Source organism: Poecilia reticulata, chromosome 4 (genome assembly GCF_904066995.2).
Source record: "Poecilia reticulata chromosome 4, P_reticulata-male-v2, whole genome shotgun sequence".
Lineage (NCBI taxonomy): Eukaryota > Metazoa > Chordata > Actinopteri > Cyprinodontiformes > Poeciliidae > Poecilia > Poecilia reticulata.
Genome location: NC_088833.1, coordinates 3,379,966 through 3,395,709, shown reverse-complemented (window position 1 = coordinate 3,395,709; position 15,744 = coordinate 3,379,966). Strand labels below are relative to the sequence as shown.

Below are 15,744 nucleotides of genomic sequence, written 5' to 3'. Positions count from 1 at the left end.
GAGGCAGTCCGACTGGACCTGTGGTCAGAAAACTCAAATAAAAACCCACCGTCTGATGTTTATTAGAATTTATGTTCAGGCGTAACGCAATATGCGCTCAAATTAATATTAATTACATTTTATATACATTATAGTTCGACGCGAAAGACGGAAAAAAAATATTCACATTAATCATTAAAAAACAGTTAAACGAAATCCAATCAAATGGAAAAAAAAGTTGCACAAATGAGTCCAGTTCGGTGAAAATGTGAATTATTTAATATTAATCGCTTTAATAATATTCTGTCGTTGTATAAAATATTCCCCATAATGTTTGTTATTTTTCTAAACTGGCCAAAGCGAAAAACATCTGAGAGTCAAGTTCATAAAGCCATGCGGTGTCATTCCACAACACTGCATGCTTAACACACACACACACACACACACACACACACACACACACACACACACACACACACACACACACACACACCAGCTGCAACACACACTTACACGCACACTGACACGCAGAGCCTCCGGCTCGGAGCTTCTCCTCTCCATCGCACTTCAACTTACTGCCACTTCGGGTCTCGTCTTCCTCTCCCGTTGACTGGCACAAATTAAACAACTCGCCGTTTCGCTCAACTTCCCCGGAAATCTTCAGCCGTCGCCGCGGCCCAAATGAGTCCGGCGGCAGCAGCTCCGGGTCCGGCTGCGTCCCGCCCCGCATGTCGCCCCCCGGGAGTCCGCGCGGTCCGGATCCGACCGCCGGGGTGCCTTCGCTGGGCGAGCGGAGCCGCGCAGCCCCCGCTCTCTGTCTGGAGCTCCGCTTGTCTTCTCTCCGCGAGTCTCTGCAACAAGAAAAGCCGTTTATGGCGACGCACAATGTGAAAAGGGGGCCGATTTAAAAAGGAGAAGAATGCAAGCAAGAACAACAAAAGTCAGTTATAGCAAAGTCTGTGCCTCTCCTATCTTCCACCCCCTAGCTTAGCCCACATAATGAGCAGGAAAAAGCTTTATATTTTGTTCACTGGGTATTCACAGATAATTTGAAGCCATTGTTTCTGCCACAGATGGTTCTTTTTAATACAATAACGGCGCTCTTTGTGAATAGCGAGCCCACAATAAAAATCTAAAGCGTCCTCCTGAATAACCATTTTGTTCTCTCTTGTATAGGCCGAACAAAAGCGCCAGTGAGGTAATGGCCTGCCTTATTGAAAGCCTCAGAATGGGGATTTGATAAAGATTTTTTTTTTCGCTCCTTTTTTTTCTTTTTGCAAAGTAAACGGCACAATGTCAAAGAGAAAGTGACACGGGATGAAAAGGGGGGAACAAGCTAGAAAAGAGGTGCCTGCTGCTGCAAGTTTCACATATTATTATTATTAATATTATTATTTACTTTTTTTGCGTTTTGTGCAAAAACTAGTAGAGATGAGGGGGTGGGGGGGGGGGGGGGGTCAGGTGCACGGAGCTTTAATCCAGAATACATTACAGCTATGCTCTGGATTAAAACAGACAGTAATGCAGGGTTTGGTCCCTTCCGCTGAAATGCATGGAGGTGAGTCTGACTGGCGCAACCTGCTGAGGCCCGGATGCACCTGCACGGCGCAAACTGCGGCCTCCGGCTTGATGCGATCCGTAATTAACTGCAGCTGATCAATAAAGCATTTAACGGATGTACAATGCGCGCGCAGGGGGATGATCCCGAGCCAAACATATTGGATGTCCGTGATCGTTACAAGGTGAGGACACGCTGTCTGTCACCGGATGGAGGCTGGAGGGCAGCAGGTGAAGGGATGAGGAGAGATGAATAGCAGGAAGAGGAGGAAGAGGAGGAGGAGGAAGGGGGGGATGAAGGCCCAAATAATGGAGCAGAGGAGTGAGAAATCCTTTTTAAAACCAGAACATCAGCCCTGATCCACAGAAAACCACCCAACATCTACATATATATAAGATCTAATAGCAATAAATAAAAATTACATCCAAATGTGTAAAAAGTGGCAGAATTCCCTCATTTCTGTTAACCCCGTTTATGGGTTGTATCAATTTATTTAATGTTCCCAAAACCCATAAAAAAAACTTAAAATATTAATAAATGGCTGCTTCTGTATTCAATATCCTAAAACGAACTGCTGAACATCTTTTTGTTTTGATGTTATTTGGCAGCAGGCAGATTAAAACTGTTTAGATTTGATTATAAAATAAGATTTAAGCAGACAGCTGAGGGCCACATAAAGGCACCAGCGGGCCAGCTTTGGCCCCCAGGCCTCCAGTTTGACACCTGATAAAGTTTTCATCACCTGCAGTGAAGGAGAAATGTTTTTTTATAACTTAATCATCTTTCACAGAAGCTTCTTCAGTTTCTTCTTACAGCAGGTTTTTAATTAATGACATTTAGAAACTAAATATTTATTTACTCTCCAAAATATTCATCATGCAAGCCACACTTTTCTAAAAGCAGAATTAAATATTTTTAAACTCTTCCATTTAAAAAAAATAAAGAAAGAAAAGTGAAATGACTGCTGCCTACACGAGTTTAAGCAAAAATAAAATCACCAAACCGCCACACAGTCAGTTCACTGCTGGGTTTTATTTGGAGGAATGGGATCCACCTTCAAGCATCCAGGGTCAAAGTTCATCTGAGGGAGCGCATGGCAGCAGCTTGGAGTTAAATAAAAACTGAACCAAAGGAAGAAAACAAAAACAGATGAGAGAGAGAAGATCAGCCCTGTGAGAGAAATAACTCAGATTTATCTGATCGATCTGAATCAGCCGCAGAATTTTAATTCTGAGCCGAGGAGGGAGAACGACGGGATCGCATGTTCCAAAACCGGCAAAACGGAGAGAAAGGCCCGCTGCACCATGGGAGCTTTTAGAAAGGCCACAACCATGACTGAATGCTAATGCCTGTTACACACACACACACACACACACACACTAAACACTCACATGTGATTTTGCACGTTCACACAAATGCATATTACACATGCATGCTAACGCCTCCATATGCATGAGAGCCGACACATTTTCAGCGTCTGTTTGTGTTTTTTCTGCAGCGTTGCCTGATGGAGGAGCCACAGCGGGCTTTTCTCCCTTTGTATGTCTGCAAAAGCAAAGTGCGCGCATGTGTGTGTGTGTGTGTGTGTGTGTGTGTGTGTGTGTGTGTGTGTGCGGCAGACACACTGACACAGTACTCGGTGAAAAGGGAGGCCCTGGCTGAAGGAAACACGGCTAGCCAACTGTCAATCATGGCGCACGCACAAACATTGCCACACACACACAGAAAGCCGCCCATTCATTAGCGCTGATGCTCTGGTCCTTGAGAAGAGATCGTTATGCAGTTTGGGCTGCGTTGGGTCCAGCCGAGCCTCTCGGCATCACCAAACGTCTGCATGAGGTCAGACCCTCCGTCAACACGCCTGGTGTTGCTCAAATTCACCTTTCCTGTGTTCAACTTTACCGTCAGAAGTACATTGGGGGCATTTGTTATTTATCATTTATCGTCACGATACATTCCAAGTAACAATGTTTAAAATCCTCCAAAACTATCCACAGGTTTAAATCAAAACACAATTAGCTGTACTGATGGCCTAGTCAAAGTAAAAACCTATTTTTTTTGTCCAGACTTTTGATGAGCTTGAACTGTTTTGCAGAACAAAAGTTATTCCAAGAGACTAAATACTAAAGTCCCAGGAAGAAAACTCCTCCAGGTGTTTATCTTTAGTCACATTGATTACAGCAGCAGCGTCTTCACAGGTCTGACTAAAACAAATCAACCAGCTGATCCAGAAGCTGCTGCTGCTGCAGTTCTGACTAAAACAAATCAACCAGCTGATCCAGAAGCTGCTGCTGCTGCAGTTCTGACTAAAACAAATCAACCAGCTGATCCAGAAGCTGCTGCTGCAGTTCTGACTAAAACAAATCAACCAGCTGATCCAGATGCTGCTGCTGCAGTTCTGACTAAAACAAATCAACCAGCTGATCCAGATGCTGCTGCTGCTGCAGTTCTGACTAAAACAAATCAACCAGCTGATCCAGATGCTGCTGCTGCAGTTCTGACTAAAACAAATCAACCAGCTGATCCAGATGCTGCTGCTGCAGGTCTGACTAAAACAAATCAACCAACTGATCCAGAAGCTGCTGCTGCTGCAGTTCTGACTAAAACAAATCAACCAACTGATCCAGAAGCTGCTGCTGCTGCAGGTCTGACTAAAACAAATCAACCAGCTGATCCAGAAGCTGCTGCTGCTGCAGTTCTGACTAAAACAAATCAACCAGCTGATCCAGATGCTGCTGCTGCAGGTCTGACTAAAACAAATCAACCAGCTGATCCAGATGCTGCTGCTGCAGTTCTGACTAAAACAAATCAACCAGCTGATCCAGATGCTGCTGCTGCAGTTCTGACTAAAACAAATCAACCAGCTGATCCAGATGCTGCTGCTGCAGTTCTGACTAAAACAAATCAACCAGCTGATCCAGATGCTGCTGCTGCAGTTCTGAGTAAAACCAGGAGGTCGGAGCTCATCACCCGGTTCTACAGCGAGAGAATAAACTTTAAAATACTGTCAGTTTATAAATCACTGTACAGCTTCGCACCATAATACATCAAAGACCTGTCGTCGTCATGGCAACCCTCCAGACCCCTCAGGTCTTCTGGTTCTGGCTCTGCATCCAGAACCAGAACCAAACGAGGAGAAGCGGCATTCGGCTTCTGCGCACCACGAATCTGGAACAAACTTCCAGAAAACTGCAAAACAGCCGAAACACTGAGTTCCTTTAAATCCAAGCTAAAAACTGTTTGGAGCTGCTCTGAACCACAATAAGTAGAAAATTGGTCATATTTGATGAGTAATGTTGATTTTAATGACGGCTCTCGATGGCTGTTACTGGTTTCTCAACTGTTTTTTATTTTTATTTTCGTGTTAACTGCCTTGTTGCTAAAATGTGCAACACAAATAAACTTTAAATTTTCCAGTTTTGGCTCCTGGGACAAAACGTTTGGACTCCACTGATTTAGAGTCTTGTGTGAAACCACCAGCAGAGCTTCCCCTCACTTGTGCAAAAACGAATCAAAGCAAACCTTCCCACAAAGCCAAGACGTCTGTTGGACAGATTTCTAAACTCTTGGCAGCAGAGAAATAAAAACATTTTCAAAATTGCTCATTTTAAAACATTAAATTTGATATTTCTCCAAAACCAGATCTCTGATGTGTGACAGCTGATGAGCAAAATTACATATTTTTTATTGAAACACGACAGACAGAAAATGACAAGAGTGTGAAAACAAGCAGCTGCTCTTCGTGTCTGAAAGGACGGAGGCAGAAACTGATCCTCCGCATGAACTGAACTGTGCGTATGCAGCCCTGCAGTCAGACGGCGAGGACCTGTGAAAACCCAACACCCCTCTGTGCCTGACCCATTCCACCAGATGATGCAACACAGCTTTCAACTTTCCATGTGGACAGGAAACTTTTCTGAAAAGGGAAGAAAAAAAAGCCTTTAAAATGCAAGTGTGGACATAAATTTTCATATTATCTGAGCGGCTCTGTTCAGCCTCGCCGTGGACATGGCTGCGGTCAGACAGGTGCAGGAAACAGAGCGCAAAGTTGAGGATTAAAGCTCTGGAGATACCAAAGTGCTGACCACCAGCAGAGAGCATCCGGCCGGTCAGTCCAGCAGTTGTTTGCCCAGGCGGCGGCGGCGGCGGCGGGGAGATACACGGACACGGCTGCCAGATATTTGCTGAACAACACACTTTGTTGGCATCTCATTATGAACCACAAACAGCCTGAGCAGATCTGGAGGGACTCTGGGGGGTCGCCACGTTTTCAGGCTCACGTTTTACTCCAACGTTTCCTGAATGTTATCAATTCAAACTGTTACTCCAGTTACCTGTGAGTAATTATTCACATTTAAACTGATTTTAATTTTAAAAACCCGACAAAAACAAGCAGCATTTTCAACTCAAAGCCCCTTTTTGCAGATAAATTATTGAACAGATGAGCTCAGCAAAAATAATATTTGTGTTAAATCTGTTATTTAATTTTATTTGCAATTCATTTTAATTGAAGGAGATGGATTATTTTCACAGATTATCAGAACATGGTGGCAGTTTTATGTGAAAACATGTAAAAGTTACATCCTGCAGCTTCAACAGGCAGGAAAGTAGAAGATGCACATGATCCATATTTTATGACACTATAAAACAAACATCACTGTTTTAACATGCAGAAATCAAATAATAATTTTTACATATTTAGTTAAATGTAATTTTGTTGTGTGAACCATTAAACTTTCAGGATTAGATTAAAGATTAGACAGAATTACACATCTTTAGATTATCCTGATGATAATTAAACTGCCGTCTGTCAGTTTTAGTCTTCATGCTTTATAAACGGTTCCTAACTTGAACAAATTAAAATTGATCAGATGGTTTTTAGTGTTTTTTAACTCCTGACATATTTAAATACTTCATCATTACATGGGTGGGAATATTTATGACAACACATCAGACATGCATCCACTTAATGAAGGTTGTTTAAAAGCACAGCCAGTTTATGTGATGGACAGTTAATAACGATCAAGTCGTAGAAGAGTTTGTGGATTTGTTATTGATCGTCTGTCAGGACGACGAGGAAACGGAGATCAGATTAGACGAATAAGAAAATCTCTCTGAGGAGAAATGAAGTCAGATTATCAGTCGGCTCAAAGAGAAACTCATCATCTGTGCAGTCAGTTACCGAGGCGACATGAAGCAACGCAGTTTAATCTGTTTTACAGGCATCTGAGATGAAGCAGCATCAGTTCAGCATCACGTCACTGTGAAACAGGCAGGAGTCGATCGCACTGTGGTGCAGCGCGTCTGCCAGAGACTCACAACGTGAAACTGCAGTTTTCTGCTCTGGATTTTAGCCTCAGAGTTTCATCAGCCTGGCGGGTCACCAGGTTTTACCTCCCCCCCCCGCCAGGCTGAGCGTTTGTTTATTTATTGTTGTTTGTATATTTTAAATGTAGGTTTATATTCAGCAGTAACAGTGACAGGATTTAGCTAGCTTTATGGTTGATGCATTGAACTGTGAACTGAACTGCAACTTTTACAGGAATCAGCACCAGAAGGAAGGACGGCGCCTTAAACCTTCACAGCTCTGGGAAACTTTATACGCTGCAAAAACAAAATCTTAAAGCATTTTTGCTTAGTTTCAAGCACAAATACCTCAGTAAAATGTGAATTGTGCAAGTTACCTTTCACCAACACAGGAGTGTTTGTTTTGAGTCGGTAATATTCATTTATACACTCTAAAAAGTGTTTTGTGGGCTTAAGTTCATCTTATGGCTTATTTACATTAATTTTACTTAATTCTTTTGCTTTTTCTATGCCAACTTACTTTTTTGTGTTCATTTAACTCAAAACTTACACTAAATAGTTGAATCAACTTAATTGAATTGCTTCCATAGGTAACAAGCAATTCAATTAAGTTTATCCAACTTAATTTAAGTTTAACCAATTCAATATATTCTAATCATCCAACTCAATTTGTTAATTTTATTTAACAAATTTATTAAGTATGTTTAAGATAACAGATTTAAGTCACTCTTACTCAAATCATTTATTTTCTTCTATTAAACATTTAAAATCTCTTTGTCTTAATTATATAGAAAGTCAACTCAAACTTAAGTAGTTCCAAACTAAATATTTTGGAAAACTCTTTTTACAGTGTCCTCTAAATAATTTAAAAGTTACTAATCTTTTCCTTAAAGGATCTTTTTGCTTTGACTTTACTTGAAATAATTAAGTTCAATATTTGTATCCCACGTCTGACTCCAGCTACCAGGGACAGATTCCCCAGGAAGTGACTGTGGCTCTGTGGGTAGAGTGGTCGTCCTGTGATCGGAAGGTTGTAGGTTCAATTCCAGCTTCCTCCTGCCACATATGGATATCGGTGTGTGAATGTGACTCTAATGTGACGTCACTGCCTTAAATCTGTTATTTAAATCTTAATAAATTTGTTTAAAAAATTAACAAATTGAGTTGGATGATTAGAATATATTGAATTGGTTAAACTTAATAAATTTTAAGTTGGATAAACTTAATTGAATTGCTTGTTACCCATAGAAGCAATTCAATTAAGTTGGTTCAACGTTTTCTTTTTAGAGTGTAGAGATGAATATTGATAAAGTATTAGTTCTCCTGGAAGGTTTTTGCACTTATACCAATAAAATATTTTCTGTGTTATAAAATAAAGAGAAGTGAAACTAGTACATTTTATAAATGTTCAAGAATTATTGACTTAAAACAAACTCCTGTATCCAGGTGTCAAACTCGAGGCCTGGGGGCCAAATCTGGCTCGCCGTAGCTTTTTATGTGGCCCTCTAGACTGCAAATTTTCCCAAAATTGGCCAAAACATTTAAGTGTTTTGGCCAAACATTTACCGTTTAAGTGACTTGTTAAGTTAAGGTCTGATACGGCGTGTAACAAAAAGTCACATTTAACATCACACATTAGAATAAATATTGTAAAAATTCCTTGCAAACTTATCTAACTCGCACCCAAAAAAACACTAAAGCAATGACAAAATGCTGGAGGAACAGCTATTTATTGATATTTTAAAAGTTTAGTTTGTCAATATATTCTGGCACAACCGGCCCTTTAAGAACATTCAGACTTTTTATATGACCCAGAATGAAACTGAGTCTGACACTAAAAAGTTGCTTGTAACTTAGTTTTGTCTTAATTCAAGTCTACTAAGATATTTGCACTTGGAAACTAAACCAAAAGTACTTGGTAAGATATTGCAATTTTGCAGTGTGATGCTGAATTATAATTTTTTTAAGTCATTCTCAAGTTGCGCATATTTTACATCTGATCTGAAAACGTAACTATCCATTTCCAAGCCTCTCCTGCACACATGCGTTGCTTCGTCCCAATAAGCAAACACATTCCTCTGCACACACAGATACACACGCAGCTATATTACACATGTACACATATAGGATATGTCACACTTCCTCCATCATACACTCATCTCTCCTGCAGCCGCTGCTGGTTTTGTTTACAAGCCCATTTGAATGAGAATGGATCCCTCTCGGATGTTTCTAGAAAGCGGTCTAATCCACGGCGGCTGCCGCCAAGCCCCGGCCCTTTGTTTGGGATTACTGCAGCTTAGCGCTAGCTAACAATGAAGAGATGAGCAGCTCACCTCATCACCGTTAATGAAGTGTGGAGAGTCATTTAGCCGCTAGCTAGCTGCTACCGAGCCGTGATGATACCTTCACACACCCCTGCACACCAACACACACACACACACACACATGGACAGGCCTGCGTATACACACCTGTTTTCATATGCAACTGAGGATATGGACTACATTTAATTATAAATGTCCTGGTTGCCACAGAAACAAGCATGAACTAAATCCACTAAGTAGCTTTGAAGTTGGAAAAAGTGCATTAATGTATAAAATTAATAAGTGTAGCTACCATCTCCATCTTCAATCCAGACCAAACGTAAACATTTACTAAATATGGCTCATAAAGAACCAATTACTTTTGAGCTGCAACAATTTCAAATTTCTAAAATATTTAAATTCTTTCATAGCTGCAAACTCATGGTGGGCGACATGGACTTGAAGTTTTATCACAATATGTCGTGGTTCTATTGTGATAACGATAAAAATGACCATAAGAACTATTATTTATTCTTTAAACCGAATCACAGCCCCACAAACTCAAAGAATAAACTTTAACTGTTAGTTTATGAATCACTGAACGGTTTAGACCCACAACACATTAAAGACCTGCTGCTGTTGTCATAGCAACCCTATGGTTGCTCAGGTCTTTGGTTCTGGTTCTGCTCTGCATCCAGAACCAGAACCAAACATGGAGAAGGCAGCATTCAGCTTCTACGCACCAAAGATCTGGAGCAAACGTCCAGAAAACTGCGAAACAGCCGAAACACTGAGCTCCTTTAAACCACCTGGTTAGAGTTACTTATGAACCGTAACAAATGAAATATTACCAACATTATATCACAATATGTCTGTCACGTTGTTCACTGCCTTGTGTTTTCTCTATAAATTAGTAGTTTTATGTTTTTATGAGTGGCTGCACAGTGGCGCAGTTGGTAGAGCTGTTGCCTTGCAGCAAGAAGGTTCTGGGTTTGATTCCCGGCCTGGGGTCTTTCTGCATGGAGTCTCCATGTTCTCCCTGTGCATGGTGGGTTTTCTCCAGGTACTCCGGTTTCCTCCCACAGTCCAAAAACATGACTGTCAGGTTAATTGGTCTGTCTAAATTGTCCCTAGGTGTGAGTGTGTGTGCATGGTTGTGTGTCCTGTGTGTCTCTGTGTTGCCCTGTGACAGACTGGCGACCTGTCCAGGTGACCCCGCCTCTCACCTGAAACGTTGGCTGGAGATGAACCAGCAACCCTCCCGACCCCACTGAGGGAAAAAGGGTGCAAGAAAATGGATGGATGGATGGATGGATGGATGTTTTTATGATGTAAAGCATCTTGAACCGCCTGAAATGTGCTACAGAAATAAACCTTGATTGATTGATTGGAATTAGAGATACATCAATCCGATATCAATATCTGTATCTGTATCGGTCCTGATATTGAAAAAAAAAACAACCTCTATGTCAGGTGTTAGTGAGAGTGTGTGGATCTATTCAGTCTAACTCTATGCTTTGTGATTTATTTTTCTTTCTGAACCGTCGCGGTGCTACTCAGACACGTTGCCGTAGCAACCGACTGACAACAGCTCCACCAATGTATCAGGGTTCAACTCTGTAAAACTTTGGCGTTGCACACATGATGTTACATTCCAACGTCAATCAATGATTTGGCACTGAAGGTGGAAACGCAGGTAAAAAAATAAAAGGTACTTTTCCTCGTCTTGAAAACAGTTAATGCTGGAGAGGCTGAATCTTAAATCAGACGTTTAGTCAAAGCTGATGTTCAGGTTGCCTCATTATTGGTTCCTCACATTTCAAACTGCTGCACTCTCCTCTTGGTTCCCAATAAGCTCTTTAAGCAGAAAAAAAAAAAAGCTTTTCTTTCTTATGGATGCTGCCTGAGCCACACGCTGACCGACGCTCACTGGTCTGTGTGTGTTGAGAATATAAGCCTTGGTCACCAGGGCTGAGAGGCTCCAAGGCAACAGGACATCCAGGAAGGTTTCAGCTTGGCAGAAGCACACACAGATTGCAGAGGTCCACACTGAGAGTATGTTGGCTCGGCTTCTAACGGGGACTGAGCCTGCGATCTGATTGGTGCGGAGCAGGAGGGACAGGGAGAGTTTTCATGTTTATCCAGGTTTGTGGATGAGCTTGACGGTCAGACCTTGGTTGCTGAGGAACTGGCTCTGTTTTGGTTACATAGCAGGACATTCCCCTGGCCTTTACATGCACTGGAACCAAAATGGAGGAACAAACAGTTACATTTTCAGCTTTTTAAAAAAATGTTGTTTAAATCTTAACATCCATCCATCCATCCATTTTCTTCCGCTTATCCGGGGTCGGGTCGCGGTGGCAGCAGCTTCAGAAGGGAGGCCCAGACTTCCCTCCCCAGCCACTTCTTCCAGCTCCTCCGGGGGAATCCCAAGGCGTTCCCAGGCCAGCCGAGAGACATAGTCCCTCCAGCGTGTCCTGGGTCTTCCCCGAGGCCTCCTCCCGGTGGGACGTGCCCGGAACACCTCACCAGGGAGGCGTCCAGGAGGCATCCTTACCAGATGCCCGAGCCTCAACTGGCTCCTCTCGACGTGGAGGAGCAGCGGCTCTACTCTGAGTCCCTCCCGGATGACCGAGCTTCTCACCCTATCTCTAAGGGAGAGCCCAGCCACCCTGCGGAGGAGGAAACCCATTTCGGCCGCTTTAAATCTTAACAATATAGTTTTAAATTCTCTCAAAACATCGATGTTGTGGTGAGGGAGGAAGAAAGCAATCGCAATTTTCTAGAAAAGCCAAATGAGTGACCCTAAGGGAGCGTTCACACCAGCCCTGTTTGGTCCGCTCCGATCAAACTCCAGTCCGTTTGTCTAGAAAGTCCGGTCCGCTTGGGGAAGCGTGAATCCTAATCAAACTCCGGTCCGCCTGAAAACCTAAGTTTCAGTTTGGTTGAAGTGACCTCGGCTGCGATTCGAATGCATATGCAGACCTGAGACCGCTCCAAAAGCAGGAAGTGGACTACAGTGCAGGGCATTCTGGGTAAATACAACCAAAACAAACGGGTTAGCCTAGCGCTAGCAGGAGAAACGGCTACGAGTCTTTGAAAGACAGAAAATAAATCCTCCAACCACTAAAATCTGACGCCATTCCATATTGTGAAGAAGGAATTTGCAACATCAATTTCTTCAGTGTCTCCTGAGTTGATTCCTTCAGCTGTTCTCGATGCAGCGCCCCCCACAGGCCAGGAGAGGAACAGGTTTTTCAAATGGTTTGGTTTGTTTGACTCAGTGCAGGATGACAATCACAGCAGCTGAAAATGTAACAAATGTTGCAACTTTGATCCCAAATTGAACCAAATCTACTGGAAAATCAGGAGTGAAAACATCGTCAAAGTCTAGAGACAAAAACAAATGAAAAGCACAATTTAATATTTATGCCAAGATATATTTTTGTAGAAAAGGGTTTTCATTACTCCGCATGGAGATCAAAAAATCTAAATATTTTCACATTTAGAGTTTTAAATGTAGATTTTGTTCTCATGTATGATGAAGTATTAGGACAAAACTAAGAAGAAGTAAAAACTATTTTGAGAAGTCATGAAACTACAAGAACAAAGTTGTACAAATACTACGGCATTATTCTCGTAATATTTTGTCTATTTTTGTAATGTGACTTTATTCTCATATTATTTAAACCTTTTTCTTGAAATAGTGGAATTTTTTGGTATTTTTTTTTCTATTTTCTTAGCAGTTTACTCAAGTAAACTTTGTTTTCTAATAAGAGATTAGAGCAGGATTGATAAAAAAGAAAAGACGTCACCAGACTACCTCCGTTTTTAGCATTTTGGAATAAAATGGTAAAAAACAAACATCCAGACTTGGAGCAAAGATAAACTAGGCTGAGCTGCAGATCAAACCCTGGTGAGCTCAGTGTTGATCTTACAGCCGAGAAACTTGGCACGTCTCTGACAATGTGTGCGTTCAGGAAACGGCGGTGAGAGCGAGACGCCGCTTAATGATCCCTGAACACACTGACACACACCGGTCGTCCTCCTCCTTAAACAAGGCCTGTTGAATTTCACAACCAGCGTTTAAAAGAGTCTGACTGTGTTTCAGCCCACGGGAAAACAAACCCGGCCTGTTTGTCCAACTTTACCTCTGTGTGCCAAACTCGCTCTGCTGAACGGCGTGAAAGGTGAACGGAGGGCTGAGAGCCGACCGCAGCATCCTCTCCCAGAACAGTTTGAAACACAAAGTTAACCCGAAACGTCCGTCTTTCTCAAACTGTGGTGCCCGGACCACCGGTGGTCCGCAGGCGGCCCCTAGTGGTTCATGAGGTACTGCATGTAAACAACCGTTTGTGAGCTCAAAGTGCGACGCTACAGTTAGCTTACCAAAGGATTGTGTTGAAAATGCGAAAGCCTGGAGATACCAGTGGAAAGTTTCTCAGGGTGAGTCGCAAAACTTTTGTTTTGAACATGATTTCGATAATTACGCTACATGAATGCAGGTCTCGGTCTGCGGCTGAGCTGAATGCGATTTGACGGTGAGCAACCCTGCACCCCGCGCTGACTAACTGCATCCTAACACCTAAAATAAAATGATTCATGTTGGACTATGGAGCTGAAAATAAATGTTTGATTTTGCTAGCGCAATTCAAGTGCTTTTCTTTTATTACGGTTCTAAATTACAAATAAAAACGTTACTTTTGCACAGGACACTTGCAGTAAACATCCATCCATCCATCCATTTTCTTCCGCTTATCCGGGGTCGGGTCGCGGGGGCAGCAGCTTCAGAAGGGAGGCCCAGACTTCCCTCTCTACAGCCACTTCTTCCAGCTCCTCCGGGGGATTTTTGATTTCCATGTGTTGGAAAGCTTAGAATGCGTAAATAACTCCAAACGCCCTGAGTCGTCGTGTTCATTCGGTACGTGATTCTAGTGACACCAGTATCTTTAGGAATCTGTACACTGCAAAAACACTAAATCTTACCAAGTATTTTTATCTTGTTTCTATCTTAGAATACTTGAAATGAGAGAAAACTAACTTAGAAGTAAGTTCAGGAAGATATAGGAGCTTTATTTTAAGACAAAAAGTTCTGGTTCCATTGGCTGATTTTTTACTAAACATTTTTTCCCACAGGTGACGGAAACACCTGCCGTTTGAACTAATAGTTTTCATTGATATTGAAGATTTACTGACCTAAAACAAACTCCTGCATCTTGCAGAACAGTTCATTTAAGGTTAGTACACTTAAAAATTAGACACAACCAAGACATTTGCACTAGAAACTAGACAAAAATCCCATGGTATGATTTAGTGTTTTTGCAGTGCAGGCTCAGAGCATTTTCCCCACTGCTGAGTGAAAACAAACCGTGTGCAACATGAACAGATGGAAACATCTGCCCTGATGTTCCAGAGTGTGAATTAGAGGCGAGTTAAATAGAAAATGCATTATGCTATCAGCGTATGATTATCACTCATCCCTGCTGCTCTGCTTTCTCATGTTGCTCCATGTAATCCAATTATCTTCATGTAAGCGTGTTGTGTGGCGTCATGTTCTGGACTCCTGCGGCTGCTGACACCTGCAGCATTAACCTCCGCCAGGCTGAACGCCGAGACGAAACACACAAACTGTCAGGAAGCTTTCATGTACATCCAGAGGTGGACAGAGAACCAAAATATTACATTCAAGTAACAGTAGCTGCAACACATTTTTACTCAACTAAGAGGGAAAAAGAAACAGTATTTGGTCAAAAATCGACTCAAGTGATTAATAATTTAATATTCAAAAATTACATCATCGTTAAGATAAATTTAAATTTTTGTATTTTAAGGACCAAAAGGACAATAATTCATGTAAGAAACAAAAATAAATAAATAAATCTAAATATTTTTTTTTCCAAATCAGTGTCTTTCAATAAAAAAATGTACAAAAATCTGTAAATGTTTGCCAGAAAACTTTTCTAGAAAAAAACGTGGAAATTTCTGAGTTTGAAAAGTCAAAAATTTCCTAAACTTTCTAGAAAAGAGTTAATTTTTAAAAAACCTTTTACTCCTTTGTTTTTTTTCTATGCCCAAATGCCCCAAATACACTGTAAAACATTTCTCATCTTATTGGGTTTAATGATTTTTTTTTCTTGATTTGTTTGTATTTTTGTACTTTATGTGGCTCCAACTGCTGTGGTTTTAAATGTGATTTATAATAAACTGAAATTCACATCAACATTGTGTCTAGTAATTAAGATAACATTTAACCTAATATTTCAAAAAGTGAATCTCTGAAATTCTTTATTAATAATCCACAAAGATACGTTCAAATGGATTTATATATTTAAACTATAATGTAGCTTTTGTAAATTTGTTAATTTAGATGTTTGTCTTTATGTTTTTACTTTGGCATAACAACTGAGGATCCACACAAAAGGCCAATCAACATCTTCTCACAGAAAAAAAACTTTATCAAGGTTTCTGCAGGTTTCACCAACTCAAATTTAAGACTTTTTAAGACCAATATCAATTAAATTTAAGACCTGCATCACAATAGAAACGTACAAAAGTAAACTGCACATTTTAAACTGTAGAAGTGACAAACTTTTTAGCAC

General features: G+C 41.3%; 1 protein-coding gene across 14 annotated transcripts in view; it reads right to left on the bottom strand.

Annotated features, from left to right (window-relative positions):
- LOC145551394 (uncharacterized) overlaps positions 1-15,744 on the bottom strand; it is a 200,076-nt gene that overhangs the window by 48,706 nt on the left and 135,626 nt on the right. For 5 of the 14 annotated variants that reach the window (XR_014087200.1, XR_014087202.1, XR_014087201.1 and 2 more), the window contains one exon: positions 556-830. The exons of 3 other annotated variants lie outside the window; for them this stretch is intronic. Coding sequence is in view for 6 of the 11 variants with exons in the window: in XM_081606014.1 (XP_081462140.1) it covers positions 556-830 (275 nt within the window). In the remaining 5 variants the exon portion in view is untranslated. Of the gene's footprint in view, positions 1-492; positions 5,454-15,744 lie in introns of all 14 variants that reach the window. 6 more of the 14 variants (XR_014087203.1, XR_014087204.1, XM_081606010.1 and 3 more) reach the window with 3 other exon arrangements.